Source organism: Lepidochelys olivacea (genome assembly GCF_965140295.1).
Source record: "Lepidochelys olivacea isolate rLepOli2 genome assembly, chromosome: 2".
NCBI classification, from domain to species: Eukaryota; Metazoa; Chordata; order Testudines; family Cheloniidae; genus Lepidochelys; species Lepidochelys olivacea.
This window is the reverse complement of record NC_140412.1, coordinates 26,615,342-26,643,055: the sequence shown is the minus strand read 5'-3', so window position 1 is coordinate 26,643,055 and position 27,714 is coordinate 26,615,342. Positions and strand designations below refer to the sequence as shown.

Genomic DNA, 27,714 nt, shown 5'->3' with positions numbered 1-27,714 from the left:
TGTGGGGGGGGTGGAGGGTGAGAAAACCTGGATTTGTGCTGGAAATGGCCCACCTGATGATCACTTTAGATAAGCTATTACCAGCTGAACAATGGGGTGGGAGGAGGTATTTTTTCATATTCTCTGTGTATATATAAAGTCTGCTGCAGTTTCCACGGTATGCATCCGATGAAGTGAGCTGTAGCTCACGAAAGCTCATGCTCAAATAAATTGGTTAGTCTCTAAGGTGCCACAAGTACTCCTTTTCTTTTTGCAAAAATTTATGGGCTGCTATAGTAATATAATCTCACAGGAAAATTGACAGGCTTAAAGGCTAAATCTTATTTGCCTTATTCACAAGAATAATGCTATTTGGATGAGTCAGGTGAGAAGAATTTGATCCTAAATATTCAACCTAAATAGACAGATGAAAAATAGCATCCTGTGTTGCCACCCCTTGCGTTAATTGGGATCTTTCTTAAAGCCCCAGTTCCTAGAGTCATGGGAGTTCATGAGAAATTCAGCTTTCTTTTTTTTTTTTTAAAGTGCACTTCTTTCTAGCCCTCTCCGTTGCAGAGAAAGGCATGAAAATATGAAACAAGTGCACCCCAAAACCTCAAAAACCAGAAGGCCAATAATATGACCTGAACGGTTGTTTTCTTTTTTTTTAAAATCCCACAATTTTTAAACCAATCTTCTTTGTCTCCCTTAGCTACTCCGGTTCAGCTGCTCTGGGCTCAAGAGCCCGTCCTCGGTCTCTGAGGGCCATGAGCTGCTAGTACTGTAGGCCCACATACGCCACCTGCCCACAAGGCAGGTAAATGTATGTGCTGCATTCAGTGCACTAAACTGGATACCGCCCACTCTGCTGCTGGACTCTGCCTGCATTATTTTTATTCTTGCAGGGGTTTGTTTGGTTTATTTGTTTCTTTTTGGGGCGGGGGGTGCAGGGGTATTACTAGTCCAAGTTTAGAGAATATCTGTTAGGTGTATCTGGCTCTCACGCTCCCTGTCTAAACTCCCTTGCAAACCTCCCCTTTTCGCTAGCTCCTCTGGTCGCCTACCAGCTGGCTTTTGAAACCCCTGACAGAACAAGGAGCAATGGTCTCAAGTTGCAGTGGGGGAGGTTTAGGTTGGATATTAGGAAAAAACTTTTTCACTAGGAGGGTGGTGAAGCACTGGAATGGGTTACCTAGGGCCATGGTGGAATGTCCTTCCTTAGAGGTTTTCAAGGTCAGGCTTGACAAAGCCCTGGCTGGGATGATTTAATTGGGGTTAGTCCTGCTTTGAGCAGGGGGTTGGACTAGATGGCCTCCTGAGGTCCCTTCCAACCCTGATATTCTATGATTCTATATTTCAGGAGGCTGATGTCTTTAAAAAAAAAAAAGTACTTGGGTTTGGCATCACACCAGCGCCTCCTGGAGCCCCAGCGCCTGGGTCCAGCCCACCAACCCAAACCTTCCCTTTCTCCTCGGCCGTTGCTCTGTGGAGAGCCAAACCGAAGCAGCTTGGAAGTTCGCATTCACACCAGGCTTCCTGCCTGCTCCGGTGCCCCCGGACAAAACGCTCCTGGACTGGCCAGCGCAAACAAACCCGAGCCACCGGGCTCTGGGGCGGCCCCAGTCCGCGTTTCTCGGCCGCCCAACAAGTCGCGCCCCCGAAAAATCGCACCCTCCACCCTAGCCGGGACGCGGCCCTGGAGACCACAGGCACGGCTCTGACCGCGGGCAACGCAACGCGCCTCGAGCCGCCTCGCGCTAACGCCAGCGCCCGCGCCGCAGCATTTGCCCCCTCCCGCGCGCTCCGCTCCCGCCTTCCCAGCCACGCGCCGCGCCCCGCCCCGCCCCGCCCCTTCCTCTGGCGTCACTTCCCGCGCGGCCTCGCTTCCGCTTCTGTCTCTAGTCCAGTCATCTCCTTCCGCCTGGTTGTTTCCAGGGTAACTAGCCGCGCCGGTCGGAGACGGCTGTCGCCCGCCCGCCGTAAGTAGCTCAGCAGCGGGCTAGGGTTGCAGCCTGCTCTCAGCGACCTCCTCGGCGGAGGGGAGCCCTGCCCTGCCCTTCTTCCCCGCGCCCCCGGAGAAGAGCAGTGCCCCTCCCCAGAGGTGTTAGGACTGCCCTCCCCGCCCCGGGCCAGGAATCCCCCCACCCTCAGAGGCTGCTCCTTTCCCCTTCCTCCCCCCACAGGTTCTTGGGACACTCCTTGCCCCACAAGAGGTCAGATTCACCCCACCCCCGAGGACTGCATTCCCCACAGGGGAGAAAGTCTCCCCTCCCTATGAAGTGGAGGACTGTCCCAACCTCCACTCCCCTCCAGGGGTGGGTCTCAACCTTTCCAGACTAATGGACCCCTTTCCAGGAGTCTGATTTGTCTTGTGTACCCCGAAGTTTCACCTCACTTAAAAACTGCTTGCGTGCAAAATCAGATATAATAATACAGAAGTGTCACAAAAAGAACCAGGAGGACTTGAGGCACCTTAGAGACTAACAAATTTATTTGAGCATAAGCTTTCGTGGGCTAAAACCCACTTCATCCGATGCATGCAGTGGAAAATACAAAGGGAAGAGATATATACACAGAGAACATGAAACAATGGGTGTTGCCATACACACTATAACGAGAGTGATCAATTAAGGTGGGCTGTTATCAGCAGGAGAAAAAAGCTTTTGTGGTGATAGGATGGCCCATTTCCAACAGTTGACAAGAAGGTGAGAGTAACAGTGGGGGCGGGGGGGAGAATAAGCATGCAGAAATAGTTTTACTTTGTGTAAAAGTGTCACAGTACGCTATCACTGAAAAATTGATTATGTTCTCATTTTTGCCATATGATAATAAGATAAATCAATTGGAATATAAATATTTTACGTACATTTCAGTGTATAGTATGTACAGCAGTATAAACAACTCACTGTCTGTGTGAAATATTAGTTTGTACTGACTTTGCTAGTGCTTTTTATGTAGCCTGTTGTAAAACTAGGCAATATCTAGATGACTTGATGTACCTCTGGAAGATATTTGCGCATGGGCCACGAGTATTGAAGGCAGGGGAAGGCTGTGCCTCCCCAAACAACCTTGCATGGCCCCACACACACTCTTCCCCCAGACTCCTTCCTGCTTCCCGCGTTGTGCTGCGGGGGGGCTAGAGGGCTAACGGTGGCTGGTCTGTGATCTGGGGTTGGGGGAGGGAGGCCATGCTGCCCGTCCGCCCAGCCCTCCGGTGCTATGGGGGGCACTGTCCACTCACCCGGGGCTGGGGGGGGGGTCTCTGCCCGCTCACCCGCCGGTTGTTTCGGGGCTAGCGGGGCATGGGTGGCTGGAGGTGTGGGGGGGAAGCTGGCTGCCGCGCCAGGAGGGGGTGGTCTCTGGGCTCCGGCGGGAGAGGCGGGGCCTCAGGCAGAAGGGGTGGTGCAGCCAGGAGCTAGCCTCCCTGAGCCAGGGATTCACCCGCCACGCATGCCTCTCTCCTGGTTGAGAGCCATTGCCCTTGAAGTCTCTGACTGACACCTCCACCCCTCAGGACAGTGGTGGGCAACTTGCAGTCCGTCAGGGCAGGCTGCGAGACAGTTTGTTTACATCAACCGTCTGCAGGCATGCCTGCCCGCAGCTCCCAGTGGCTGCCATTCATCGTTCCCAGCCAACGGGAGCTGTGGAAAGTGGTGCGGGCCTGCAGACGGTTGATGTAAACAAACTGTCTTGCGGCCCACTAGCGGATTACCCTGACGGACCGCAGGTTGCCCATCACTGACTCAGGACTAAAGGACTGTGCCTCCTGCCTCCCCTGGAACTGCCCCTCCCCCCCAGAAGCAGGAGCATAGGGAATTGGTCCCCTCCCCAACCCAGCAGAATAGGAGACTGAGTCCCCACTTAAGTGCGAAGGACTTCCCGCCATCTTCCACTCTTCAGAGTCCGGTGACCTCCAAGTATGTTGCAGCCAGGAGGAAAGGATGGGGATTGATAACCCCCACACACTGGGTGTGGTGTAGCCCTTACAGTAACTGAGTAGTTGAGCCCATGTGTTCTCTCATTGTTTCCCACTAAGCTTCTGCTGGGCAACCCTATTGCTTTGACATGGTGCCCAGGCATCAGAACCATCTTCCTTGGGGTAGAAAGTTTTCGGCCTGCTTGCCTTTTTCTAGATGTTTGTACAGTGTGTAAAGCATCTAGAGTGCTAGAGAGGAGCTTGATAACCTAATGAAACAATATCTAGATATGGAATTTATTTTAAACTTTTTATTACACCTTTCATCCCAAAGCTGCTCACGGACTACACATACCGCCTGAAAAACAGCCACCTCTGAGGTGGAGAGGACAGCAATTGGGCTGACATCTGTCGTACAAGACAACAGTGGAAGGAAAGGAGTTTTGGCCAAAGGTACTAGGACAAACTCCTACTTGTAGGAAAAGTGCCCTAGAATCTTTCATATCCACAAAGAGCAGATAGGAGAAAGGACTCATCCAAATAATTCCTTTATAGTATGAACGGCATAGATATAAGTTGCTAGAATTGAATTCGTCCTACTGAGTTATAAACCTGTGGTTCAAGGAAGCTGAAGGTATTTCAAACCTGATGTTTAAAACACCAATCTGTCTTTTGCCTGTTTAGTAATGTAGTTTGTTTTTCATGTTTGGGATAGGGATGTCATGAGGAAAGGAACAGTATAGTAACCATACAGAGTTTTAATTGAGCATTCATGAACTATACTTCAGCATCTCTTTCTCCCTGTCTGTGTGCAGCCTTATTTTGTGGGATTGATTGGAGTTAGATCATGTCCACTCCTCCTCTCGCTGGGGCAGGGATGCCTCCTGGTGCTTTCTCAGGACCACAGGCTCAAGCAGCCCGAGAAGTGAACACAGCTTCTCTCTGTCGCATTGGCCAAGAGACTGTGCAGGATATTGTATTTCGGACAATGGAAATCTTTCAGCTACTGAGGAATATGCAGGTGAGATGCAGAAAGACCTTCCCTTTTCATACTCTTCTGTTCCCTTCCTATCTCCTACCAACTAGTTGTTTAAAAAAAAAAAAAAAAAGTTAATACAGTTGGAGGTGATCGGATGCATCATAGCATGTGTAGAAAGTGTTTTCAGTATTTGAAGGGTAGTTTAGCTTAGAGCAAGTTCTTGACCAAAGTGCTTTCAGGGGTGAGAATATGTTGTCTGTATATTGCTGTTGGATTATTTCTGTAAATCTGTTCTTCCATCCTAGTTGCATGAGCATTGTGAATTAGAGAAAATCCTCATTTAGTGTACTGTGGGTACACGCTAAATGTAAGACTTTTGTCTTTATGTTTCTATTTTCTTTTAAGAAATAACAAAATTTGTTTGTATGCTAACTTCTTTTCTGTATTCTTGCTGGCCTTTGGGGATTATTTTGCCAGAGATCTTTTGGTCATCTTACTATAGAATAACATTTTCCATCCAAAACTGGGTGAAATTCTTAACGCTCTTTTTATACTCAGAAAGTGGTACAAGTAATTTTCAGTGTGAGGCTGGTTACTGAGTAAATAAACCCCAAGATGTAATTGTATTTAAAGAATAGAATCTGAGAAGATGAATTGGAATATAATCCTTTTATTTCTTCCTGTGACTATGATTTTATTTTTTAGTTGAACGTTCTTATATTGTAATTTTTTATCTATATCTAGGTATTTATGTCAGAAATTATTGCTAAAGCATTTTGATACTGAGCTTGATAACATCTCATAAAATTTTAAGATGGCATCCAATATCACATCTTCTACATCTTGCATAACCAGTTTAAGCATTCTGATGTTAAGAAGAATAGCATTGTGTTCATAATTAAATAGTCCCAGATCTTGGAAGGAGCTTTGCTCACGTAAACTCCTACACCTGCACAGAACCCTACTGACTTAAGTGATGGCAGGAGCACTTCTATGAGGAGCACATTGTAGCGGTGGGGTCTAAAAATAAAGTAATGGCTGCTAGTGGTCACTGCATATTGTAAAAAGACTGCATATTGTTAGGGTATTTGTAATAACTGTTAACATCACTCTTCTCCTACTGTTTGAAATGACCCTTTGGAAGCTTGGATTTTATATATATATATATAATAATTTTTTGGTTGCTTATGCTCTTCTCCTGCTGAGTTGAAGTCCTGTGCTTATTTTTATTTGTTTTTACTTGTGCTAGTTGTATCATAGCACTTGTTTTGGGAGGTGAGAGAAATACTAGAGGCCAGGTACTTGTATCCGTGGGAAGAATCCAACAATCACTGAAGTAAATGGGAGCTGAGTAGAAACATTTTTGAGTATAAGACAGAATTTGGCCAACAAAGTGGAATAGCCTTTGTAAATTAATATATAACAAATTAAAAAGTTATAGCTTGAGAATTATTGCATTTCTAAGAGGTTTTCAGGAACTGTGCATCTTACTAGAGTTGCATAATTTTTTAATGAATAAGTTATTTTTTTAAAAATCCAGATTTAACTATGAAGAGTCTCATTTGAGCTTCTTCACTGTATTTGAATAAAAGTAAAGTGAGAAGTTTTGTAAAATAACTGCAAGAAAAATATGTATCCTTATGGAGTATTGCTTTTAGCAATGGCCAATACAGTTAGATTAGGTATTGCAAATCCTCTATTATTGTAATGACATTAATATGATGCTATCCTTAAGTTAAAAGTAAAGGTGAAAAAAGAACAATTTATTTGTGGACTAAACTAAAAGTAGAACCAGTGTACAGGTTGTACACTATTATTAACAGGACATAATCTAGTTGTTTGAAAATGTTCCTTAGATCAGAAAGGGAGGATACAAAAAATAATTTCTGAATAAATTATTTTTACAACATTTAAACACAATGAAAGAAACCATGGCTTCTATGAAATTCAATCCAATTCACATAGCCTTGAGCTGTTAAAACCCTTTGAGCTATAACTAGCAAATATATACAGTCTATCTTAGTTCTCTTTTCAACTCTTAAAGAAATGCTCACGCATTTGGTACAACTTAATGAAGTAATTAACTTAGATATAGGGGAAATAATGTTATTAAAAAATAAATGTTTTCTGTGTTATGTAACAGTACTAAAACCACTTCTGTAAAGTAAAGTAATGCACATTGGAAAAAATAACCCCAACTATACATACAATATGATGGGGCTAATATAGCTACAATTAATCAGGAGAAAGATCTTGGAGTCATCGTGGATAGTTCTCTGAAGACATCCATACAGTGTGCAGCGGCAGTCCAAAAAGCATACGGGATGTTAGGAATCATTAAAAAAGGGATAGAGAATAAGATGGAGAATATCTTATTACCCTTATATAAATCCATGGTACGCCCACATCTTGAATACTGCATACAGATGTGGTCCCCTCATCTTGAATACTGCATACAGATGTGGTCCCCTCATCTCAAAAATATATACTGGCATTAGAAAAGGTTCAGAAAAGGGCAACTAAAATGATTAGGGGTTTAGAACAGGTCCCATATGAGGAGAAATTAAAAAGGCTAGAACTTTTCAGCTTGGAAAAGAGGAGACTAAGGGAGGATATGATAGAGGTCTATAAAATCATGAGTGGTGTGGAGAAAGTGAATAAGGAAAAGTTATTTACTTGTTCCCATAATATCAAAACTAGGGGTCACCAAATGAAATTAGTGGGTAGCAGGTTTAAAACAAATCATAGAATCATAGAATAACAGAGTTGGAAGGGACCTCTGGAGGCCATCTAGTCCAACCCCCTGCCCAGAGTAGGACCAATCCCAACTAAATCATCCCAGCCAGGGCTTTGTCAAGTCTGACCTTAAAAACTTTTAAGGAAGGGGATTCCACTACCTCCCTAGGTAACGCATTCCAGTGTTTCACCACCCTCCTAGTGGAAAAGTTTTTCCTAATATCCAACCCAAATCTCCCCCACTGCAACTTCAGACCATTACTCCTTGTCCTGTCATCTGCTATCACTGAGAATAGTCTAGATCCATCCTCTTTGGATCCACCTTTCAGGTAGTTAAAAGCAGCTATCAAATCTCCCCTCATTCTTCTCTTCCGTAGACTAAACAATCCCAGTTCCCTCAGCCTCTCCTCATAAGTCATGTGTTCTACACCCCTAATCATCTTTGTTGCCCTTCGCTGGACTCTCTCCAATTTTTCCACATCCTTCTTGTAGTGTGGGGCCCAAAACTAGACACAGTACTCCAGATGAGGCCTCACCAGTGTCGAATAGAGGGGAATGATCACGTCCCTCGATCTGCTGGCAATGCCCCTACTTATACACCCCAAAATGCCATTGGCCTTCTTGGCAACAAGGGCACACTGTTGTCTCATCTCCAGCTTCTCGTCCACTGTCACCTCTAGGTCCTTTTCTGCAGAACTGCTGCCTAGCCGTTCAGTCCCTAGTCTGTAGCGGTGCATTGGATTCTTCCGTCCTAAGTGCAGGACTCTGCACTTGTCCTTGTTGAACCTCATCAGATTTCTTTTGGCCCAATCCTCCAATTTGTCTAGGTCCCTCTGTATCCTATCCCTACCCTCCAGCGTATCCACCGCTCCTGCCAGTTTAGTGTCATCTGCAAACTTGCTGAGGGTGCAATCCACATCATCCTCCAGATCATTAATGAAGATATTGAACAAAACCGGCCCGAGGACCAACCCTTGGGGCACTCCGCTAGATACCGGCTGCCAACTAGACATGGAGCCATTGATCACTACCCGTTGAGCCCGACAATCTAGCCAACTTTCTACCCACCTTGTAGTGCATCCATCCAGCCCATACTTCTTTAACTTGCTGACAAGAATACTGTAGGAGACCATGTCAAAAGCTTTGTTAAAGTCGAGGAATAACACGTCCACTGCTTTCCCTTCATCCACAGAACCAATTATCTCATCATAGAAGGCAATTAGATTAGTCAGGCATGACTTGACCATGGTGAATCCATGCTGACTGTTCCTGATCACTTTCCTCTCCTCTAAGTGTTTCAGAATTGATTCCTTGAGGACATGCTCCATGATTTTTCCAGGGACTGAGGTGAGGCTGACAGGCCTGTAGTTCCCAGGATCCTCCTTCTTCCCTTTTTTAAAGATTGGCACTACATTAGCCTTTTTCCAGTCATCCGGGACCTCCCCTGAACACCATGAGTTTTCAAAGATAATGGCCAATGGCTCTGCAATCACATCCGCCAACTCCTTTAGGACTCTCAGATGCAGCGCATCCGGCCCAATGGACTTGTGCTCGTCCAGCGTTTCTAAATAGTCCCGAACCACTTCTTTCTCCACAGAGGGCTGGTCACCTCCTCCCCATGCTGTGCTGCCCAGTGCAGTAGTCTGGGAGCTGACCTTGTTTGTGAAGACAGAGGCAAAAAAAGCATTGAGTACATTAGCTTTTTCCACATCCTCTGTCACTAGGTTGCCTCCCTCATTCAGTAAGGGGCCCACACTTTCCTGGGCTTTCTTCTTATTGCCAACATACCTGAAGAAACCCTTCTTGTAAAAGGAATAAAAGGAAGTTCTTCTTTACTCAGTGCACAGTCAATCTGTGGAACTCCTTGCCATAGGAGGTTGTGAAGGCTAGGACTATAACAGGGTTTAAAAGAGAACTGGATAAATTCATGGAGGTTAAGTCCATTAATGGCTATTAGCCAGGATGGGTAAGGAATGGTGTCCCTAGCCTCTGTGTGTCAGAGGGTGGAGATGGATGGCAGGAGAGAGATCACTTGATCATTACCTGTTAGGTTCACTCCCTCTGGGGCACCTGGCATTGCCACTGTGAGTAGACAGGATACTGGGGCTGGATGGACCCTTACTCTGACCCAGTATGGCCTTTCTTATGCTCTCAGGATTTCATAGTAGAGTCCTTTTTGCAGAAAGTTATGACTGTATTTCCTTTCAATATTTGGTGTTAGGAAATCCACCTTAGCCTCTTCTTTTCTGTTATGAACCACAGAAATGTGACACTGAGCCCTAGTCTACACTACACACTTATGTCAGTATAACTACATCGCTCAGGGGTGTGGAAAATTTGCACCCCTGAGTGCTGCAGTTATGCCAACCTAACTCCTGATGTAGACAGCACTTTGTCAATGGGAGGGCTTTTCCTATTGACATAGCTACCTCCTCTTAGGAGGTTTAAAACCTATAGACTATGCTGAGTGGAAAAGGTGTCCTGTTGGCAGGTAGCATTTTCATTAAGCACTATAGCACTGCAAGTGTAGACAAACCCTTAGTTCATCACTTTGATTCATGGCTGAGGTGGCCAGCTAGATGCAGAGATCTCTCACTATTCATGATTTAACTTCAGTTACAGAATTCATATTTATAGTTGTGAGTATGATCACCTCCCAGATGAAAATAATGAAACAAATTCTTTCTCTCATTTCCGTCGGTGGGGAAACTTGAAAAGTAGAAGACATTTTGTTTTGTGATGAATGTGTATATGTGTCTGTGTAGAGAGCTTATTGTGGAAAAGCTAAGTTGATGAGGTGTATTTTGTATTAAGCTCTAATTTTGGAAGTTCTGTAAGAGTGAGTTCCATAGTCTAGGTCCAGACACCCATTCTCTCATCTGTGTCATGATCCTCCTCTCTTGGTAAACAGTTTCATGGTTCCAGTAGGATTTAGCTGTCAGTGGAGAGAGAAGTGATCTTAGGTAACAAATGTTAACCCCACAGAGAGCTATGAATTTTAAAATTAAAGCTGGTCAAAAAATGCCAAAAAACTACAAAATTATTTCATCAAAATGTTGAATTTTCAAAAAGTTTCAATCCTTTATAAATTGGTCATAAACAGAAACAATAATTGAAAAATTTAGAAATATTTTTCCTAAAAAATGTTGTTGAAACTTTATTTTTTTAAATAACTAACTAAAATGAATTGAATACAGACTCCAGTGCCTTTGCTAAGTGAGCCGACTGCTGCACTCTGCATTATGGAGCCTCTTTCCCTAATATACTGAATATGTCTGGGGCATAAGTGTGTGGATTACTGTGGTCAGATCTGTGTATGATACCAGAGAGCACAGTCTTCTGATTAGTCACAATAGAAAAGATGTTAGCATTTGAAAAACTATTTGAAGATATTAAATAAGAAGTTATTGACTATATAAAGGGTCTGTGATTACATAGGACTTGGGTTTGGCATATAAAATCAGCAGATAAGGTGCAAATTTTTAATGTAAAGAAAGTGGCTGGAACATCCATGACTGTTAGTCGGAGAGAAAAATGTAAAAAATAGGTTTGTCAAGAACTTACAAAAATTAATTGCGATTAATCACAAGGTTAAAAAAATTAATCGCAATTATTATTGTTTAACAGCGCGACTAGAATACCATTTATTTAAATATTTTTGGACGTTTTCTACATTTTCAAATATATTGATTTCAATTACAACACAGAATACAAAGTGTACAGTGCTTACTTTATATTATTATTATTTTTATTACAAATGTTCGCACTGTAAAAAACAAAAGATATAGTATTTTTCAATTCACCTAATACAAGTACTGTAGTGCAACCTCTTTATCATGAAAGTTGAACTTACAAATGTAGAATTATGTATAAAAAATAACTGCATTCAAAAATAAAACAATGTAAAACTTTAGAGCCTACAAGTCCACTCAGTCCTACTTCAACCAATCATCCAAACAAACAAGTTTGGTTACAGTTTGCAGGAGATAATGCTGACCGCTTCTTGTTTACAATGTCACCTGAAAGTGAGAACAGGCATTCACATGGCACTGTTATAGCCAGTGTCTCAAGATATTTACGTGCCAGATGCGCTAAAGATTCATATGTTCCTTCACGCTTCAACCACCATTCCAGAGGACACGTGTCCATGCTGACGACAGGTTCCGCTCAATACGATCTAAAGCAGAGCAGACCGAAGCATATTTATTTTCATCATCCGAGTCAGATGTCAACAGCAGAAGATTGGATTTTCTTTTTTGGTAGTTCGGGTTCTGTAGTTTCCACATCCAGTTCCTCTTTTAAGACTTCTGAAAGCATGCTCCACAGCTTGTCCCGCTCAGATTTTGGACAGCACTTCAGATTCTTAAACCTTGGGTCAAGTGCTGTAGCTATCTTTAGAAATCTCACATTGGTACCTTCTTTGCGTTTTGTCAAATCTGCTGTGAAAGTGTTCTTTAAAACGAACATATGCTGGGTCATCAACCGAGACTGCTATAACATAAAATATATGGCAGAATGCAGGTAAAACAGAGCTGGAGACATACAATTCTCCCCCAAGGAGTTCAGTTACAAATTTAATTAATGGGTTATTTTTTTAATGAGCATCATCAGCATGGAAGCATGTCCTGTGGAATGATGGCTGAAGCATGAAGGGGCATACAAATATTTAGCATATCTGGCACATAAATACCTTGCAACACCAGCTACAAAAGTGCCATGCGAATGCCTGTTCTCACTTTTAGGTGACACTGTAAATAAGAAGCAGGCAGCAGTATCTCCCATAAATGTATACAAACTTGTTTGTCTCAGCGATTGGCTGAACAAGAAGTAGGACTGCATGGACTTGTAGGCTCCAAAGTTGTACATTGTTTTGTTTTTGAGTGCAGTTATGTAACAACAAAAGTCTACATTTGTAAATTACACTTTCACGATAAAGAGATTGCACTACAGTACTTGTATGAGGTGAATTGAAAAATACTATTTTTTTTTTACAGTGCAAATATTTGTAATAAAAATAATAATGTAAAGTGAACTCTGTACACTCTGTATTCTGTGTTGTAATAGAAATCAATATATTTGAAAATGTAGAAAAACATCCAAAATATTTAATAAATTTCAATTGGTATTCTTATTCTATTGTTTAACAGTGCGATTAATCACTGTTAATTTTTTAATCACAGTTAATTTTTTGAGTTAATCGCTGAGTTAACTGCGATTAATCGACAGCCCTAGTAAAAAAGAACTTTTTATAAACACTTCATTTTAGTTGATGGGATAGAAAGTTTGTTTTAGTAACTTTTTTTTTGTTTGTTAACTGTTTTCCTTTTTAAATTGTTTGGCTTCTTAAGCTACCAAATGGTGTTACTTATCATACTGGGACATACCAAGACAGATTAGCAAAGCTGCAAGAACATCTCCGTCAGCTATCAATACTCTTCAGGAAACTCAGATTAGTCTATGACAAATGCAATGAAAACTGTGCAGGGCTAGATCCTGTTCCCATAGAGGTAAGTATTTTCTTTGATATGTTTGATTGTTGGGTCTGATTTTTATTGTTTGTTTATGTTACAGTAGCACCCATTCCTTCAGACTGCTTGTTATACTCAGCTGTTGTCTCTGATTTTAAACAAGACTGTAAACCAGTGGTCCCCCAACTTTTTCTTTTGTGGCCTCTCTTACCCATAACGGAACCTGTCCACCCCCTCCCCCAACCCCCACAACTACGGCTGGGAGCAGGACCGGAGCCACAGTCAGGAGCCGGGGCCACGAGCAGAGCCACAGCTGGGGGCTAAGAGTGGGACTGGGGGCCGGGGCTGGGACTGGGAGCCAAGGCCAGAACTGCAGCTGGGGCCGCAGCCAGGGGTGAAGCCATGACCAGGACCCGAACTGAGGCTAGGGCTGGGGGTAGAGCAGGTCTGGGTGGCACTCCCTCCCCACCCCGTGTGGGCTGTCCTGGGCCCCACCACGCCCCCCCACCCGACGTTCCTCTGCTCCCCCCCGAGGGGCGCACCCCACAGTTTGGGGACCACTGCTGTAAACTCTTCAGGGGACAGATTGTCACTTTGTGGAGCTGGTTGAAATTTTGAAGCTGTTTTTTTAATTTAAAAAAAAATTAAAAGAGAACTAAATTTTTTTCATTTAGATTGAATGAGGGTTTTTTTACTTTTGGAAGGATGAAAAATTTGAAACATTTTTTTAAATGAAATTAAATTTCATTTCAGATTTTGGAGTAGTCTTTGCCCAGTAGAAAAAAAGGAGAAAAGGTTTTGGGGCTTTTTGTTTTAAAAAACGGGAGAGAGTGAGACAGAGAGACAAACTGGGGAAAAACTTACTTTCTGTGTATCTTTTTTTATGCTTTTCCAGGGGAAAGAAATACATTTAGAGGGAAAAAAGTTAGAGTGGAGGTTTTTATTCACTACTTTCTCTCACATTTTTTCTTTTTCCAATTATTTTCCAGTGGGGAAAAAGTGAGAGGAAGAACACTGGATGGAAAATCTTTTTTCCATTCCAAAATTCCAAAAGTAAACAGAAAACCTGAGAGAAAATGAGAGTTTCTCCTTGATTTTTTTAATCTTTGTCAAATCTACCTTTTTTCCTTTGAAATTTAGACATGCCCTACTTACTCTGAGTTTACTGCGTAGCACAATGGGGCACCTATCCTCATTGGGCCTCTGGATACTATTGCTGCTGCTGTTACTACTAGTAGTAGATTTTTGAATTTTCTACACCATTTTACTCTTGTATTTGTGGGCAGTTTAATATAAACATGGTGTTATAAGTTTTAAAATATTCACTAAACAGGAACAAAGAAATATAGGAAATTTAGGATCAGACCAGTGGTCCATCTAGACCAGAGGCGGGCAAACTTTTTGGTCTGAGGGCTGCATCGGGTTTCTGAAATTGTATGGAGGGCCGGTTAGGGGAGGCTGTGCCTCCCCGAACAGTGAGGCATGGCCTGGCCCCTGCTCCCTATTTGACCCCGCCACTTCTCGCCCCCTGACAGCCCCCCCCCCCGGGGACTCCTGCCCTATCCAACCCCTCCATTCCTTGATGGCCCCCTGGGAACCCCTGCCCCATCCACCCCCCCTTCTCTCGGTCCCCTGATCACCCCCGGATCCCCCACCCCTAACTGTCCCCCACCGTCCCATCAAACCTCCCCCCTCCTTCCTGACTGCCCCCCTGGGACTCCTGCCCCATCCAACCACACCCCTTCTCCCTGACTGCCCTGGACCCCTCTCCCCTAGCTGCCCCCCACCACCTCATTCAACCCCCTCCTCCTTCCTGACTGGCCCCCCAGGACCCCTACCCCATCCACTCCTTCTGTTCCCTGTGCCCTGACTGCCCCCCATCCAACCCCTCCTCTCCTTACTCTCTGCCCCCTCTGGGACTCCTGCCCCCATTCAACCCCCGTTCCCCGCTCTCTGACCGCCCCAACCCCTCTCCATGCCCCTGGCCACCCCCCGAACTCCCCTGCCCTCTATCTAACCCCTTCTCCCCCCGCCCCGCTCCTTACTGCCTGGAGCCGCACCGCACAGCACAAAGCTCTGCAGCCCCACCACCCAAAGCAGTGCGGCGGCGTGGCTGCGGGGGGGGGGGGGGACGGGACACAGTCTCCCAGGCCAGGAGCTCAGGGGCTGGGCAGGACAGTCCCACGGGCCAAATGTGGCCTGCAGGACATAGTTTGCCCACCTCTGATCTAGACCAGTCTCTGACAAGATTACCACCCGCTTTAGAGAAAAGTACATGAAACCCTGCAGCAGGCTGTTATGGGATAATCCGCTCCATGGAAAGTTTCCTCCCAACCCCTGATAGATGGAGTTGACTTATGCCCCATAGCATGTAAATTTATATCCCTTCTTGGAGATTGTTTATGGGATTTGGGGTTTTTTTTAAGCATTTGCTATTATATATATGGATATTTTGATATCCATATTAATGTCCAATCCCTTTCTGACTCCTTCTAATCTCATGGCCTCAGTGATATCTTGTGCAATGAGTTTCATTGTGCTTTGTGTGGAAGAAGTTTCATTTTATTGGTTTTGAGTTGGCTAACTTTGAGTTTCATTTTGTTCCTCTTGTGTTTTATGAGACAGGGTGAATAGAAGCTGAATCTACTAGACCATTCACTATTTTGTGTCCCTTTGTCATATTCCCTCTTAGGGCCTTTAATTATCTTCTATTATGAAAGTGAAAAAGTACAGTTGGTACACACAGTATCTTGAAGAGGTGGAATTTGGGCTGAATATAGCAAAATGGTATTGTATTGGTGAATGCAGAGAAATTGTCCTCCGGTTTAAAAGGAAGTGTGTGTGTTAAGTCAAGCACTCTTCCAGTTCCCAGATATCTATAACTAACATTCTATCAATAAAGCTAGATTAAGAAAAGGTTGCATAACCATAACTCTGTCCCCTTGTGCATTGCTTTTGATGTAGTCTCTAATTACATACTAGTACAATATAGTGTTCTACTTATATTAATTAATTTATATTAATTTAGCTCCCGTCCTGCCACTGATTCCATCAGAACCAGTTGCAGGATTCTGGCTTTAGATTACATGTGAACCATCTTTAAAAAAATTTTTTTTCATTGTTGCTATACTCTGTTTTCATTGGCAATCTTTATTTACTTAAATGTTCTAAAATAAATCTCTCTTCAATTTATATATGTTAATATAGTTGGTATCCTTGTACTGTTCAACTCCTTTTCAACCAACAGATCAGTACGTGAGGCAATTAACTATGAAGCTGGCCTAGCTACCAACTTTCTTTGCCTGAATTTCCTGAATGTTGAGTGCTTAACTGTTCAATTTGAATGTTCTTAGTCACTTTTATCAAAAATTACATTTGGTTTAGAGATCAAAGAAATTTCATAGTGTAGAATATTTGGCTGTATGCTACCAGAATGCCTTCTCCTTGCCTTGCAGGGTAGTAAAGGAAGCCCTCCTCCAGAGAACCTTAGTAGCTAAGTAGCTTCTGCCTTATAGGATGCAAATATTATAAGTCATGCACTTTCATTACATTTTCACTGTACAGCTTAGATGCACATATGCAGTGTGGAATTCATTGGCTGTCCACTTTAACAAGATTAATGAGAATTCTGTGCAAAATGTATTTCACGTGTATGAAATTCAATTTTCAATAGGTTAAATCAGAGCTAGTTTTCACCAGTATATTCAAAGGTGGTAATTTTAGAATGAGGACTCCTACATGCCAAATTTAAACTTCCTACCCACATCCATTTTACTCCTAGAGTTGTAAAAAAAAAAAAGGCATTTGATTTTTTTTTTAAATTGGGGATGTCTGAGGAAGATGGGAGGTTCCACTCTTGTACTTTAAAATACATTTAATGTCTTTGCTCAACTTAAAAAAATAAAAACCTCCCTTAAACAGAGACCAATCCTGCAAAGTTATGGTACAAGGGGTAACTGTTTCAGTAAGTTATGAATGTCTGAAAATGGGTTAGGATGGAAATTATCATGCTATCTGAGGTTTAACAGATATATTTGGACTGCATAAATGATTTAGTATTCATGATTTCTCTTCCTTTCACATTCCCTCAGCATAAATGGTTCAGTTTCCAATGTAGCTGAATAACAGATGAATGTGCATTTGATTGAGAACCTATTCCCTAATCCTTAACCCTTGTCTTCTCCTTACACATTTCCAGTAATTACTAGTCTTAGTTTTGGCTGTTCTCTGTTTAAATTTAAGAGGATCTTATTCTACTAGCAGCTTCATCTTTTCTCAGTGCCTAACGTCTGAGGACTCAGACATTGTGTTGACATTTAGAAGTGTTCCATATTCTCAATTTTTTTCAGAAATGGGAGTTTAAAGACGAAACAATGGACTGTGTGCCTTCACATACAAGTTCCATTAACTCTAAGACCTAATTCTAAATTGTTGTAGGGTACTGCTTTTGAATCAGAGTAGTATTTTTTTGCTATGCAGAAAAATACTTCTGTCTGTAATTTTTTATATACAAATTGGTTGGATTTCCTTTTAAAGGAAGGATATGAGTGTTAAAGATCATTTAGGACTCTTCATCAGATTTTGTTTCAGACTGTTTCTCTTTACAGTGGCAGTTTGTAGGAAATGATGAAACATGGGTTATTTGATCTGATCACAATGGAAAATATTTAAGACAAAATTCATATTTGTCATTTTTCTGTTAAGATCTTTCTATTTGAATCAACCTATAATGGTCAAAAATACAAAGACATCATAATATAGACTTCTTAAAATATTAAAGGCTAGATTTTGCCTCTTTGTAAACCACAGCCCATGTTGAGGCCTGCATAAAGCTGCAGTGACGCAAGCATATGTCTATGAGGCATTGTGCCTATTTGAAGCACTATACCCTTCCCTGGTGTACGGGGGTGCTTGCTGGAGCCATTCTGTAGGCCTATGCGGGGGAAGGGAGGTGTTGAGTAAGCCATGTCCCTTAGGCAATTTGAACTCCCAGAGAAAGCAATGATGTCTTTGCTCTCTTATGCACCTTTCCAAAGGCTAAGGACAATCTGGCCCTAATATTGCACACCTGTAAAAAGAAACTTTCCTTCTTATCCTCTGTCTGCCACTGTTCCTCTTTCCCTCTTCTCACTTACTCCCCCCCCACCCAAAAAAAAAAAAGGGAAACAAAGGAGTGGTTCAGATTAAGAACTCTGTACTTGCATATATTCCAGTGCAGAGCTCCCATTGCCCACTGAATGAGAGCTGCAGGGTTAGCATATTTTAAAATCAGTTTCTTCTGTTCCTTGATTCTGTAAAAAATACTGTTTACAAGCTTGACAGTATTAAAATAATAATACTAAATAGTCCTTTACAAACATTTACAAACATAAGCTTCAGATCAGGAAACTTGTTAAGATTTCTGTTTAATGTATTTAAACTACTGAGAGCAGAGGTTTATAATGGAAATGACATTGGCACAGAAATGCTTCATTTTGACTGTATTGCCATAAATGTAGATGAGAAGTTTATTTTGGCCCCATAGTTCTGGAGCATATACTATCGTTCTCTTCAAATTTTTACCATACATAGCAAAAATAGTTTTTTACTTGAACTTTAACATTTGGTTCACCTTCATAGCAACTTATTCCATATGTTGAAGAGGATGGATCCAAGCATGATGATCGTGGTGTTGCAAGCCAGCTTCGTTTTGCTAGTGAGGAAAGAAGGGAAATCATGGAAGTAAATAAGGTAACAAAGTTCAGATTGACTTGCATGACGCAGAAAATATGTTGCTTTGTCCATGTGAAGCTTGTATTACTAGATTGCTCCATAAAATACAGTGTGTTTGCTATTTGGCCCCAAGTAACAAATAGTTCAGGAGTAAACATTTCTTGTGTATCAGGATTTCAGCGTTCTCCATCATAGAATCATAGAATATCAGGGACGGAAGGGACCTCAGGAGGTCATCTACTCCAACCCCCTGCTCAAAGCAGGACCAATCCCCAACTAAATCATCCCAGCCAGGGCTTTGTCAAGTCTGGCCTTAAAAACCTCTAAGGATGGAGATTCCACCACCTCCCTAGGTAACGCATTCCAGTGTTTCACCACCCTCCTAGTGAAAAAGGTTTTCCTAATATCCAACCTAAATCTCCCCCACTGCAACTTGAGACCATTACTCCTTGTTCTGTCATCTGCTACCACTGAGAACAGTCTAGATCCATCCTCTTTGGAACCCCCTTTCAGGTAGTTGAAAGCAGCTATCAAATCCCCCCTCATTCTTCTCTTCCACAGACTAAACAATCCTGGTTCCCTCAGCCTCTCCTCATAAGTCATGTGTTCCAGTCCCCCAGTCATTTTTGTTGCCTTCCGCTGGACGTTTTCCAATTTTTCCACATCCTTCTTCTAGTGTGGGGCCCAAAACTGGACACAGTACTCCAGATGAGGCCTCACCAATGTCGAATAGAGGGGAATGATCACGTCCCTCGATCTGCTGGCAATGCCCCTACTTATACACCCCAAAATGCCATTGGCCTTCTTGGCAACAAGGGTACACTGTTGTCTCATATCCAGCTTCTCGTCCACTGTAACCTCTAGGTCCTTTTCTGCAGAACTGCTGCCTAGCCATTCGTCCCTAGTCTGTAGCGGTGCATGGGATTCTTCCGTCCTAAGTGCAAGACTCTGCACTTGTCCTTGTTGAAACTCATGAGATTTCTTTTGGCCCAATCCTCTAATTTGTCTAGCTTCCTCTGTATCCTATCCCTACCCTCCATCGTATCTACCTCTCCTCCCAGTTTAGTGTCATCTGCAAACTTGCTGAGGGTGCAATCCACACCATCCTCCAGATCATTAATAAAGATATTGAACAAAACCGGCCCGAGGACCAACCCTTGGGGCACTCCACTTGATACCGGCTACCATCTAGACATGGAGCCATTGATCACTACCCGTTGAGCCCGACAATCTCGCCAGCTTTCTATCCACCTTATAGTCCATTCATCCAGCCCATACTTCTTTAACTTGCTGGCAAGAATACTGTGGGAGACTGTCGAAAGCTTTGCTAAAGTCAAGGAACAACACGTCCACTGCGTTCCCCTCATCCACAGAGCCAGTTATCTCGTCACAGAAGGCAATTAGATTAGTCAGGCATGACTTGACCTTGGTGAATCCATGCTGACTGTTCCTGATCACTTTCCTCTCCTCTAAGTGTTTCAGAATTGATTCCTTGAGGACATGCTCCATGATTTTTCCAGGGACTGAGGTGAGGCTGACAGGCCTGTAGTTCCCAGGATCCTCCTTCTTCCCTTTTTTAAAGATGGGCACTACATTAGCCTTTTTCCAGTCGTCCGGGACCTCCCCCGAACACCATGAGTTTTCAAAGATAATGGCCAATGGCTCTGCAATCACATCCGCCAACTCCTTTAGGACTCTCAGATGCAGCGCATCCGGCCCAATGGACTTGTGCTCGTCCAGCGTTTCTAAATAGTCCCGAACCACTTCTTTCTCCACAGAGGGCTGGTCACCTCCTCCCCATGCTGTGCTGCCCAGTGCAGTAGTCTGGGAGCTGACCTTGTTTGTGAAGACAGAGGCAAAAAAAGCATTGAGTACATTAGCTTTTTCCACATCCTCTGTCACTAGGTTGCCTCCCTCATTCAGTAAGGGGCCCACACTTTCCTTGACTTTCTTCTTGTTGCTAACATACCTGAAGAAACCCTTTTTGTTACTCTTAACATCTCTTGCTAGCTGCACCTCCAGGTGTGATTTGGCCTTCCATATTTCACTCCTGCATGCCCAAGCAATATTTTTATACTCTTCCCTGGTCATTTGTCCAGTCTTCTACTTCTTGTAAGCTTCTTTTTTGTGTTTAAGATCAGCAAGTATATCACTGTGAAGCCAAGCTGGTCGCCTGCCATATTTACTCTTCTTTCTGCACATCGGGATGGTTTGTCCCTGTAACCTCAATTAGGATTCTTTAAAATACAGCCAGCTCTCCTGGACTCCTTTCCCCCTCATATTATTCTCCCAGGGAGTCCTGCCCATCAGTTCCCTGAGGTTGTCTAAGTCTGCTTTTCTGAAGTCCAGGGTCCATATTCTGCTGCTCTCCTTTCTTCCTTGTGTCAGGATCCTGAACTCAACCATCTCACAGTTGCTGCCTCCCAGGTTCCCATCCACTTTTGCTTCCCCTACTAATTCTTCCTGGTTTGTGAGCAGCAGGACAAGAAGAGCTCTGCCCCTAGTTGGTTCCTCCAGCACTTGCACCAGGAAATTGTCCCCTACACTTTCCAAAAACTTCCTGGATTGTCTGTGCACCGCTGTATTGCTCTCCCAGCAGATGTCAGGGTGATTGAAGTCTCCCATGAGAACCAGGGCTTGCGATCTTGTAACGTCCGTGAGTTGCCAGAAGAAAGCCTCATCCACCTCTTCCCCCTGGTCCGGTGGTCTATAGCAGACTCCCACCACTGCATCACCCTTGCTGCTCACACTTCTAAACTTAATCCAGAGACTCTCAGGTTTTTCTACTGTTTCATACCGGAGCTCTGAGCAGTCATACTGCTCTCTTATATACAGTGCAACTTCCCCATCTTTTCTGCCCTGCTTGTCCTTCCTGAACAGTTTATATCCATCTCCATGACAGTACTCCAGTCATGTGAGTTATCCCACTAAGTCTCTGTTATTCCAATCACATCATAATTCCTTGACTGTGCCAGGACTTCCCAGTTCTCCCTGCTTATTTCCCAGGCTTCTTGCATTTGTGTATAGGCACTTGAGATAACTTGGTGTTTGTCCTGCTTTCTTAGTATGAGGCAGGAGCCCTCCCCTCTCGCGCTCTCCTGCTCGTGCTTCCTCCCAGTATCCCATGTCCCCACTTACCTCAGGGCTTTGGTCTCCTTCCCCTGTGAACCTAGTTTAAAGTCCTTCTCACTAGGTTAGCCAGCCTGCTTGCAAAGATGCTCTTCCCTCTCTTCGGGAGGTGGAGCCCGTCTCTGCCTAGCACTCCTCCTTCTTGGAACACCATCCCATGGTCAAAGAATCCAAAGCCTTCTCTCCAACACCACCTGCGTAGCCCTTCATTGACTTCCACGATTCGACGGTCTCTACCCAGGCCTTTTCCTTGACGGGGAGGATGGATGAGAACACCATTTGCACCTCAAACTCCTTTATCCTTCTTCCCAGAGCCACGTAGTCCGCAGTGATCCGCTCAGGGTCATTCTTGGCAGTATCATTGGTGCCCACGTGGAGAAGCGGGAAGGGGTAGCAATCCGAGGGCTTGATGAGTCTCGGCAGTCCCTCCGTCACATCGTGAATCCTTGCTCCTGGCAAGCAGCAGACTTCTTGGTTTTCCCGGTTGGGGCGGCAGATAGATGACTGAGTCCCCCTGAGGAGAGAGTCCCCGACCACCACCACCCGCCTCTTTCTCTTTGGAGTGGTGGTCGTGGAACCCCTATCCCTAAGACAGTGCATCTCGTGCCTTTCAATCGGTGGAGTCTCCTTCTGTTCCCTTCCCTCAGATGTATCATCTAGTCCACTCTCCGCATTAGTTCCTGTGGAGAGAACATGAAAACGGTTGCTTACCTGTATCTGCGTTGCTGGTACATGGATGCACCCCTTTCTTCTTCTGGAGGTCACATGCTGCCAAATTTCTTCACTGTCCTCCTGTCCCCGCTGCGCAGCCTGTTCTGAATCTTCAGAACACTGTGTTCGTAGAAGCATATCCTGACGTCTGTCCAGGAAATCTTCCGTTTCTCTTACGCAACGCAGGGTCGATACTTGTTTCTCCAGACCTTGAACCTTCTCTTCCAATATGGAGACCAGCTTGCACTTTGTACAGACAAAGTCGCTTCTGTCCTGTGGCAGAAAGACAAACATGGCACATCCGGTTTGTTCAGCAATTTTTGATTTTGTTCTACTGGTTGATTGCGGAGTTAAGGCACCCCAACAATCAAAACTGTGTTGCTCTCTACAGTGTTTCCTAGCCAGTGCTGTGAGATTTTCATGAATGAGGTACATTTGGGTTTGTACCTAGTAGTTCTATTTAGTATTTGGCAAGCAGATTGGGATGAGATCATAGTTGGGTTCTCTGTGGCTTTGAAGCTTCTCCAGGAATGGTGGATAGCAGAATGTATATACAATGTAAAATGTGAAAATATTATCAGAACTATGTTGTGGATTAATAATGAACTGTAGGGCTGCCACTCCAACACCTTTCATGAGTAATAAATTCCTTGTTTGAAGAAAAAAAAAAAAAAGGGTCTGCTTTTTGTATTTCGAGAAATTGAAGAAGAACTTTTCTTTTGTCAAGTGTAGGATTTATGATACACTAACTGGTTCAAGAAAATGTATCAGATATGCTAAAGATGCTGTTAAATTTTCAGTCTGAATGGCAGGTATAGTTACTAATTAAAATTTTATTCAAATCAGTGTAGAAAGGTTACTAAAATATACAGCATCGCTAAAGCACAAGTAGTTGGTCCTTCAAATTGTAAAACATAAAGATAGGATTAAATATTTGAAGGGTTGGAAAGACGTATGTGTAAATACTAAGCAGAAAGCAGTACAGGTATATGTAAAATAGACAGAAAACAACTGAACAAAAGAAATATCTAGATTCCAAGTAATTAAAATAAGTGGTAGAGGGAAATACCAGAAAATCCACTGAAAATATTTCTTTGATGTTTCAACTTTTCAATTCCCAATTAGAGAGGGAAAGATATTACATAAAACCCTATATTTATTCACACACTGTATAGGCAAAAACATGGGGACAGCATGTGAATTGAGAGAAAAGCAACTGAAAGCTTTTCTGTTGTATTTTATCTTCTTATATGTTGATGTAGAGGGATTGTATATATTAAATCCTGTATAATGTTATACTGTGAATTTATGCACATTTATTTGCAATCTTTAACTGTTAATAAACATAATTGTCTGTATTTACTGTGTGTTTGATAGTTTTATGACATGTTTTTACCCTTGTTGTTTTACTTGTATGCAAATTAGTTTTTTAAACCTCCTTGGCATGATCTTGTGGAATTTCATAAATGTTTAAGCTTTCTTTTAACAAAATAAATTAATAATAATAGAAATGTAGGACTGGAAAGGATCTCAGTAGGCCATCTAGTCCAGTCCCCTGCACTGAGGCAAAACTGAGTACTATATCTAGACCTCCCTGACAGGTGTTTGTTTAACCTCTCCTTAAAAACCTCTAATGACAGAGATTCTATAACCTCCCTAGGTAATTTGTTTCAGTGCTTAACTACCATTACACTTAGGAAGTTTTTCCTAATGTCTAACCTAAATCTCCCTTGCTGCAATTTAACCCCATTACTGCTTGTCTGTCCTCAGTGGATAATGAGAGCGATTTATCACCCTCTTTTTTATGACAATCTTTTATGTACTGGAAGACTGTTATCCTGTCCCCTCTCAGTCTTCTGTTCTCCAGACTAAACAAACCCAATTTTTTTCAGTCTTTCCTTGTAGGTCATATTTTCTAGACGTTTAGTCACCTTTGTTGCTCTCCTCTGGACTTTCTCCACTTTATCTACATCGAAGTGTGGTGCCCAGAACTGGACACAGTACTTCAGTTGAGGCCATATCAGTGCTGAATGGAAAAATTACATCTAGTGTCTTGCTTGCAACACTCCTGTTAATACATTCCAGAATAATGTCTGCTTTTTTGCAACGGAATTTCATTGTTTACTCATATTTAGTTTGTGCTCCACTATAACACCCAGATTCCTTTTTTCAGTACTCCTTCCTAAGCAGTCATTTCTCATTTTGTTTTTGTGCAGTTTATACTCCTGGGGGAATTCTGCACCAAAAAAATTAAAAATTCTGTGCACAATATTTTAAAATTCTGCAAAATAGTGCATATTTTATTTGTCAAAATAACGCAATATAATGGTGCCAGTTTCCATTATTTTGATAATTTATTTCAAAATATCTGCTAGCAAGTATGTCTGTAACAATACAGTCCAAAAAACCTGATTCTGGTAGAGTTTTTTTGACAAATAGATTCCTTATTAGGCATATTAATACAGAACTTTGAGTAATTCATTTAAATTAAAATACAGAACTGTATTTCCTGCACCTGTCAGAAGCAGCGCAAAGGCTTGGGGGGCGTCAGGGGTAATGGAGGAGTTGAGGGAGAGGGAAGGAGCCCGGAGTGAACCTGGAGGGTTGTGGGGTGTGGGTGGGAGAAATATAGTATAGGTTTTTTGTGGGGGGAAGGGTTGGGATTGTTAGGGAATTGAGGAGACTCCCCCATTCAGTCAGGTACATCTGCCCCTGTCCCCGTACTCCCCATCCCCATGGGTCTCTGCAGCCTCCTCCCCCATCTTCAGGCTCAACGCTGTCACCCCACTAGCTCCTGAGTCCATGCCTCAGTCTGTTCCCCCACTAGCCATTCTGAACCCCAGTATCTGACACCCCCGCAGCAGCCCTGTGTGCCCCACGCTGTCCTAATCTGGCTCCGCAGGCAGGGTGCTCTGATGAAGTTCTACTCCTGGGGGAATTCTCTGCCACTGGGCATGCACAGATTCCCCCCCCCCCCCCGCGAAAATGTATTCTGCCCCAGAAGTGCTACAGTTCCACCTTTTGCCCACCAGAGGCCACTGTGGTGCCAGAACAGCCAGCTTCATTCATGCTGCTAACTGTTCTGATGCCACAGCAGCCTCTGGTGGGCGAAAGGCAGAACTGCAGCATCTCTTGGGCAGAAATATATTTTCTGCGGGGAAGAACTTAGTTTGATGGGAGGGCTTCTCCTGTCGACATAGCTACTGCCTTTTAGGGCCTATCTACACTATCCGCTGGATCGACAGGCAGCGATCGATCCAGTGAGGGTCGATTTATCGCGTCTAGTATAGATGCGATAAATCAACTGCTGAGCGCTCTCCTGTCAACTCACCGGTACTCCACCAGAACAAGGAGCGCAAGTGGAGTCGACGGGACATCGTCAGCTGTCAACTTACCGCAGTGAAGACACCGCAGTAAGTAGATCTAAGTACGTCGACTTCAGCTACGCTGTTCACGTGGCTGAAGTTGCATATCTTAGATTGACCCTGCGCAGTAATGTAGACAAGCCCTTAGAGAGGTGGAGTACGTATGCTGATGGGAGAAGCTCTCCTGTTGGCATAGATAGCCTTTTCACTATGCACTAGAGCAGCACAGCTGCAGCACTGTAAATATAGACAAGCCCTGATTTTGCTGGTCCCCTAACCCTACGGTATTTGTGTACCGCAGAATGTAGAATGAATAGGATGCCCTATTTGCTGGCCTGCACATCAGTTGTAAATCGGGGTTGAGCTGCTTTGGGAGAGCTGTTGAAAAAACTTGAACAGCTCTTTTCCTCACACTATGCCTGGTTCAGACCACCTCAGTTACAAACCCCTCGGGAATGGAGGTTGTTCAGAACTCTGAAATGTTCGTAACTCCGAACAAAATGTTATGGTTGTTCTTTCAAAAGTTCACAACTGAACATTGACTTAATACAGCTTTGAAACTTTTCTATGCCAAAGAAAAATGCTGCTTTTAACCATCATAATGTAAATGAAACAAGCACAGAAACAGTTTCCTTACCTTGTCAATTTTTTTTTAAACTTTCCCTTTATTTTTTTTAGTTTATGTTTAACACAGTACTGTATTGTATTTTCTTTCTTTTGTGGGGGAGGGGGAAGTCTATGATGCTGCCAGATTGCGTACTTCCGATTCCAAATGAGGTGTATGGTTGTCCGGTCAGTTCCTTAATTGGTGTTTGTAACTCTGAGGTTCTACTGTACTACTAATCCACCACTTTTCTAAGCACTCAATTCACACAAAATATGTTCACATAAATTTACCTGTTTCCCCCTTACACCTTTTAACTAGTTCAGACTGTGAAGTTTTTTCTTCCTACAGAAACATGCTTTTGTTGCTTTAAGGGCTTTGCTAATATCTTCTGATGCCCACAAGCACTCAGTTTTTAAAGGAGCTTGTTTGTTTTGTGAGAGACAAGGGTTCTGACCAAAAGACTGTTGAGAAAAGAAACAGTATTCCCACAGCACTCCTTAATTCCTGGTTTTTCTAATCCTCTAAGAATACATTTTAAAGAGACCATGGCATTCAGTTGATGACGATGGGAGCACTGATGTGTGAGAATAAACCCCCTGTGCTACATTATGTAGTATGATTATTTTCTTTTAATTGAAATTCCAATTACATAGTCTGGGCTTGATCAAACACCACTTGATAAATTCTTTCTTTTCACAGAAACTGAAACAGAAGAATCAGCAGCTGAAGCAAATTATGGATCAATTACGGAATCTCATTTGGGACATAAATGCCATGTTGGCAATGAGGAACTGAACTATGATACAATTTAAGTATTTTTTGTAATTATGAAAATAGACTTTCTTTATTTTTTTGAAAATACATAATTTCTTTTTTCTAAAAAGCCATTCATTTTCCCCTCTCCTTATCCCACTGGTATACAAAACTCCTTTAATGTTACTATGTGGTTTCTTTTGTGATATTTAAATGTATTGGTTCTGTTTATGTAAACAATTCATCATGTAATTTGTACACACAATAGAGACTCATTTGTGTTTACTACAATAAGCTTTGTAACCTGTAGTCATATTTTGGCTAGCATTCCAATTCCGCTGTTTTGGGGTTTTTTTAAA

General features: G+C 43.0%; 1 protein-coding gene across 2 annotated transcripts; it reads left to right on the top strand.

The window, feature by feature from the left end:
* The first annotated feature begins 1,851 nt into the window (after positions 1 to 1,851).
* On the top strand, positions 1,852 to 27,714 carry MED30 (mediator complex subunit 30). Of its 2 annotated transcripts, XM_084618302.1 has the most exons (6): positions 1,852 to 1,958; positions 4,230 to 4,348; positions 4,711 to 4,916; positions 12,959 to 13,117; positions 18,698 to 18,808; positions 27,302 to 27,714. In XM_084618302.1, exons 3-6 carry the CDS (start codon positions 4,743 to 4,745, stop codon positions 27,395 to 27,397), a joined length of 540 nt encoding a protein of 179 aa, XP_084474428.1. In that variant the 5' UTR covers positions 1,852 to 1,958; positions 4,230 to 4,348; positions 4,711 to 4,742; the 3' UTR covers positions 27,398 to 27,714. The 2 variants fall into 2 exon arrangements, with proteins under 2 accessions (XP_084474428.1, XP_084474429.1); XM_084618303.1 differs by lacking the exon at positions 4,230 to 4,348.

Coding starts and splice junctions, on each gene's coding strand:
- MED30 (XM_084618303.1), top strand. CDS start 4,743: ATGTCCACTCCTCCTCTCGCTGGGGCAGGGATGCCTCCTGGTGCTTTC. Junction 13,118..18,697: donor TAGATCCTGTTCCCATAGAG/GTAAGTATTTTC, acceptor TCACCTTCATAG/CAACTTATTCCATATGTTGA. Junction 18,809..27,301: donor AAATCATGGAAGTAAATAAG/GTAACAAAGTTC, acceptor TTCTTTTCACAG/AAACTGAAACAGAAGAATCA.